Source organism: Glycine soja, chromosome 5 (genome assembly GCF_004193775.1).
Source record: "Glycine soja cultivar W05 chromosome 5, ASM419377v2, whole genome shotgun sequence".
NCBI classification, from domain to species: Eukaryota; Viridiplantae; Streptophyta; class Magnoliopsida; order Fabales; family Fabaceae; genus Glycine; species Glycine soja.
In genome coordinates this window covers 35,664,056-35,668,678 of record NC_041006.1, presented here as the reverse complement: position 1 = coordinate 35,668,678, position 4,623 = coordinate 35,664,056, and the positions used below count along the sequence as shown (strand labels likewise).

The 4,623-nt window shown below is 36.8% G+C and overlaps 1 protein-coding gene across 2 annotated transcripts; it reads right to left on the bottom strand.

Moving 5' to 3' along the window:
* Nucleotides 1–488: 488 nt before the first annotated feature.
* LOC114412789 (MAP7 domain-containing protein 1-like) lies at nt 489–4,274 on the bottom strand. 2 transcript variants are annotated; one of them, XM_028376834.1, is made up of 7 exons: nt 3,884–4,274; nt 3,134–3,305; nt 2,547–2,993; nt 2,307–2,417; nt 1,486–1,933; nt 1,286–1,367; nt 489–989 (listed from the first exon to the last, which is right to left on the bottom strand). In XM_028376834.1, exons 1-7 carry the CDS (start codon nt 3,911–3,913, stop codon nt 786–788), a joined length of 1,494 nt encoding a protein of 497 aa, XP_028232635.1. In that variant the 5' UTR covers nt 3,914–4,274; the 3' UTR covers nt 489–785. The 2 variants fall into 2 exon arrangements, with proteins under 2 accessions (XP_028232635.1, XP_028232634.1); XM_028376833.1 differs by having other exon boundaries at nt 2,307–2,993.
* Nucleotides 4,275–4,623: the final 349 nt, after the last annotated feature.

The following is a 4,623-nucleotide window of genomic DNA, read 5'->3' as shown; positions in this document are numbered from 1 at the left end:
GTGGTTTGTACAAACTTGACGGCTATTGTGATAGCCTACTTTTATTTTATTTTCACGAGACATAGCCTACTTTATTGTTTGTAGCATGTTGCAAGCAACCAATTCACATTTAAACTCTTAGTTGCATTTCGTAATAAAGCTCAGAAAAGGGTCAAAACATGCTTTTGAGTATCACAGAAAAAGAGCGAGCAAGCTTTTACTGGTCCAAGTCTAACTTTGGTAAAAGAAATTTTTTGTAATGGAACACAATAACTGAATCATTTATTGGGTGCTAAAAAAAGCTTGTTTTCTTTACAATGCTTTAATAGTCAAATTTAATCCTCTAGAAAGCATGTCAATAAATGAATGTTTGTTATGTGTCTCATAGCACCAATATTCAAAGTGTATGGTGTGATAGCACCAATATTCAAAGTATATCCTTGTTGAGATTTTCATCCAAGTTTGCAACTCTTTAATAAAGGAATAGAATTTGTATCAAAAAAATAAGATAAACTGAAAGCAAGATCACAACAAAATTTACATTAGAGTAAACTAAAAAAGCCAGGTACATCACAACAAGCATTTCTCTCTTCTTTTTTTGAAAAAAAAAGACACAGTTTTGTGACTTGTAAACATCACTCTGCAATCAATTTAACGTAGCACTCAGGTGTTTGAAAATTACAAGGTTTCAAGTAACGTATAAGATGATATACCAGTTTTAATGACCCATATCATCCACGGTAAGAAAGATAAGCAATCTTGTAGTAAGGTGCATTTTCTTCTAAACGCAGCGTTTAAGGTATATATCACAGCCAACCACAGCAAATGTAATTGGAAGAGGGCAATCGTCCTGTTTGGCGAATGTATTCTGTTTGAGCCGCAGTTCTTTCTGCTTCTCGATTTTTTCTAGCTTCAGCTGCTGCACGTTTTTCTTCTGATCTTTGCCTCGCCATAGCAATCTTTTTCACCATTTTTGCATGTGTCTGGGCTCTCATTTGCTCAACTTTGGCCTAAATGCATATAGTTTCAATCAAAGGCAAGGTAGTAGTAAAGACTTTAACTAAAGTATTTCTAAAGTTATATTGCAATTAGATAATGGCCAAGCATTTCATACAATATATTCAAGTAGACATGAGTATTAATCACAACAAAATTTATCATGCCTTTCTCTCCCCTTCCCTCTCCATATACTGGGTTTAAAATCCTTTGTAAATTGTAATCTCTTCAAACTACATTTTAGATTTCAACTTTTGAACATGCAATAACTTGGTTTCCAATGAATATAGCTATGTAAACGAATAACTACCTCAATTCTTCTCATTTCTGCTTCTAATTTTGCCTTTTGTTGACTTTCCCATGCTTGAATTTTGATTTCCTCACGCTTAAATCTGCAAATTTTAACACAAACACATTAGCAAGAATGAACAAATTACATGGTCTATATCTATTTTCCAAAAAAAAAGACATGATTTACATTAGTCTAGAGAATGTGAGTAAAAATAAAACCTTGCAGTATGTTTAGATTTCTCAGCTTCCTCCCACAGAGCCGCACGTTTTTCAAATTCAATTCTCTCCTGTTCATTCACATTCGCCTCCTGAGGCGAAGATTTGTTCTTTTCCTGCTCATCTTTGCTTGCCCATGCAGCAATATTCATCTTACCAAGCTGCACCCCAAGGGCTGCAATCTCTCTCCTTGTCTTGATCTTCATTTCTTCTTCAGACAAATTCCTTTTTCCATTTTCAACTGGAAACTGGGAATCCTCATCTGTTGTGTTGTCCAACGGTGTGGGAGCAGGTGCACCTCTCCTAGGAGTCGACGGCATTGAGGAAACTGGGCTCCGTAGTGGGGTCGCAGACCCAACAGGAGTAGCAGTCCGGGAAGGTTCTTGACTTGGCACAGGGGTCATTTCAGTTCCCATGTCTCTCATGGCAACAGATCTTATCCCAGGCGTCACTGTATCATGAAAACAAGCTAATCTACATTGAGCATGTCACCAATAGATGTAATAAGAACATGCACCAGGATATCAACTTTCAATGTTTTAGTGTTCCACTCCTTTTTTTTATCACCATGTGTATGTATTTTCCACTCATATAATAAGAAAATGCACAAAAGATTAAATTTCCATAGACAACAAGTGTGTATAAAAAATTTCAGCTAGCGATAACTGGCTTATATTTTCTATTCTCCAGTTATGCAATGAAGTAAAGCTTGCCTTAAAATAGCACGAATAATAATTATACAAATGCTTTGCATACTTTTTAATCTTCTCAAAAGAGGATATAAAAAAACATATATCATCAATTTTGGGGGTTGAATAACATACCTGACTGATCATCTGTACTTCTTGAGCAAGATAAACCTAATTCATTGACTTCTTTTAGATCTTTGCTTTGGGGAAGAGACTCCACCACTGGATTTCTTCCGTGTGCTTGACCTGAAACCGAATGAGCATCGGAGGGAACAAAAGAGAATTTCTCAAATCCCATATGTGATGTTGGCTGACAGAAATCGACTCGCTTTGTTTCTGTAACTTTGCCTGTTGGGAGTTTGTGATCACAATTACCAGATTCTGGAGCAACCCTCCCCATATTTGTTGGCATGCGATTTGCTTGGTTATGAGCAGTCTTCTTTTTTGAGTGATTAGCCTGTATATTTTGCCTATTCATTATCCATTTCTCGGCATCATTCCACTTAGAAGGAATAGGTCTGAATAGGGATCTAGTGGCAGGATTGTTCCCTGGTCTCTCCCCTTTATCAAACTCAAAGCTGGACGAGCTAGCATTGCTGTCATAATCAAGATTTTCATCTTCTATTGCCCTCACCGCATGAATTGCGCTTGAACTTCCGGTGTCAACCTTGGGAAAATGGTGCGTCTTTGCACGCCCCATGTCGCCATTTTCCTTAGGCATTGTCTCCTTAGGTCCATAAGAAATCTGGCCGTTCTGTTTCCGGTCCAGCAAGGCATTACTAGATGGCTTTAATGACAGAGCATCCAAGCTCGGAGATGTTACTGGAAGGAACAAGTTTCCGATTACTCAACATATGAAGCACTTTATTCAATAGAAAAATAAATACACAAAAGCTGGGATAAATACTGACTAACACAATAACAAATGTACATGCAAAAATTGATAAATTGCAATTGCAAACCTTCATCATCAAGGTTGTCATTTTTTGAGTCAAGTAAGCTATTCACAAATTCAGCATCCTCAATCCTTGAGGGGGAGGTTCTGGATGAGTTACTGTTGGATCCATCTTTCTTCCTATGATGGTGAGGTCCTAATAACTTCATCCTTAGTTTACTGGGAGAAATTATTCCAGCCTGCAGAAAAAATGGCATACTTACCCTCAACAAAATCCTAGAAGAACTCAATTAGAAAATTTCTAACAGAATCCATCTAGCAGCACACTGCATAAACAATTATACCCAATACATGACCACTTTCTTCTTTTCCACCAAAAGGCCCACCCCACCGTTTCAATCCACACCCTTTATTCACTCAGAAGAAAAACAAGGGAAAATGAATCCTACCCTTTTTTTTTCGTTTCCCTTTTCAGCCTTTTTTTCCCTCTCTTCCTCACCCACCCACCCACCAAATAATAATGACAAACCCCATCATCCATTCATTACAAAAGTAGAAAAAGCAAAAGCATGATTTTTGAAACCATGTCAAAATTCACTCGGAGGGAATCAATGAAACAAAGCCCACAAAGAAACTGAAGGGATGATGACTATTCTGAACTCCATGAACACAAACCTTGAACAATATGAACCATTTTGCCACCAACCCAGTTTAAGAAACAAAATAAAGATTTAATTTTGATGAAAAAAAAAACAATGAGGTTGAATGGAAGAGGAAAGGAGAAAAGCGATGGCAGCAGTGAGGCTAAATGCCAAACCTGAACTTTCTCTATCCTCTCGTACTCCATTAGATCTCTGACTGTCTCTTTCTTTCTCTCTAAGTTGGAAGGTAGCTCATGCAGAAGTGGAAGGGAGAAAAGTTGAATTTTACAGCTTGGCTTGGAAGTAGTTATGACTGGTGAGTTGTGACTGTGAATGAGAGATAATAACAATAACACATGAGAGAGAAAGAGAGTGAGATTATGAATGAATGTGATGCAGCAAGGACAAGGACAAGAGCAAGAACAGGAACAGGTGTTTGCTTGCTCAAGAAAGTGTTCAAGTTGGGTTCCTCTGCAGTACAGGAGATGCTGTATCTATCAATCATCTCGCCACGCCATCACAATGGCCCCTCCTGCTACAAAATTAATTCCCATTACAACATCTCATTTATGAATCAATCTTTTTTTTTTTGGTACGCACCTCGTGTATTTTTATAGGAGCCCATCCGTTATAACTTATAATTTTTTTTTAGAAAAAATAAATATGTTTCTTTTATAATTCATATTTTTTTTTTGAGAAAGATAGTTATGTTTCAAATAAATTTTAAATTAAATATAGGAAAAGGAGATTGTGTTCTAGTTGAAGGCAATAAAAGCCTCCAATGGATGCCCTGACCTTGACCTTACTGACAATCAACATACGCAACAATGACAACTGAATTTGATGAGTTTATATTTATGCTTCAATGGGGAATTTAAAATATTTTAAGAGATTAAAAATGTAAGATATTAACTTA

Excerpts from the sequence above, each read along its gene's own strand:
- LOC114412789 (XM_028376833.1), bottom strand. The coding sequence starts at position 3,913 with ATGGAGTACGAGAGGATAGAGAAAGTTCAG. Across the intron at positions 3,306-3,883 it reads AGAGGATAGAGAAAGTTCAG|GCTGGAATAATTTCTCCCAG; the intron begins GTTTGGCATTTA and ends TTTTTTCTGCAG. Across the intron at positions 1,934-2,306 it reads AAGTACAGATGATCAGTCAG|TGACGCCTGGGATAAGATCT; the intron begins GTATGTTATTCA and ends TTCATGATACAG.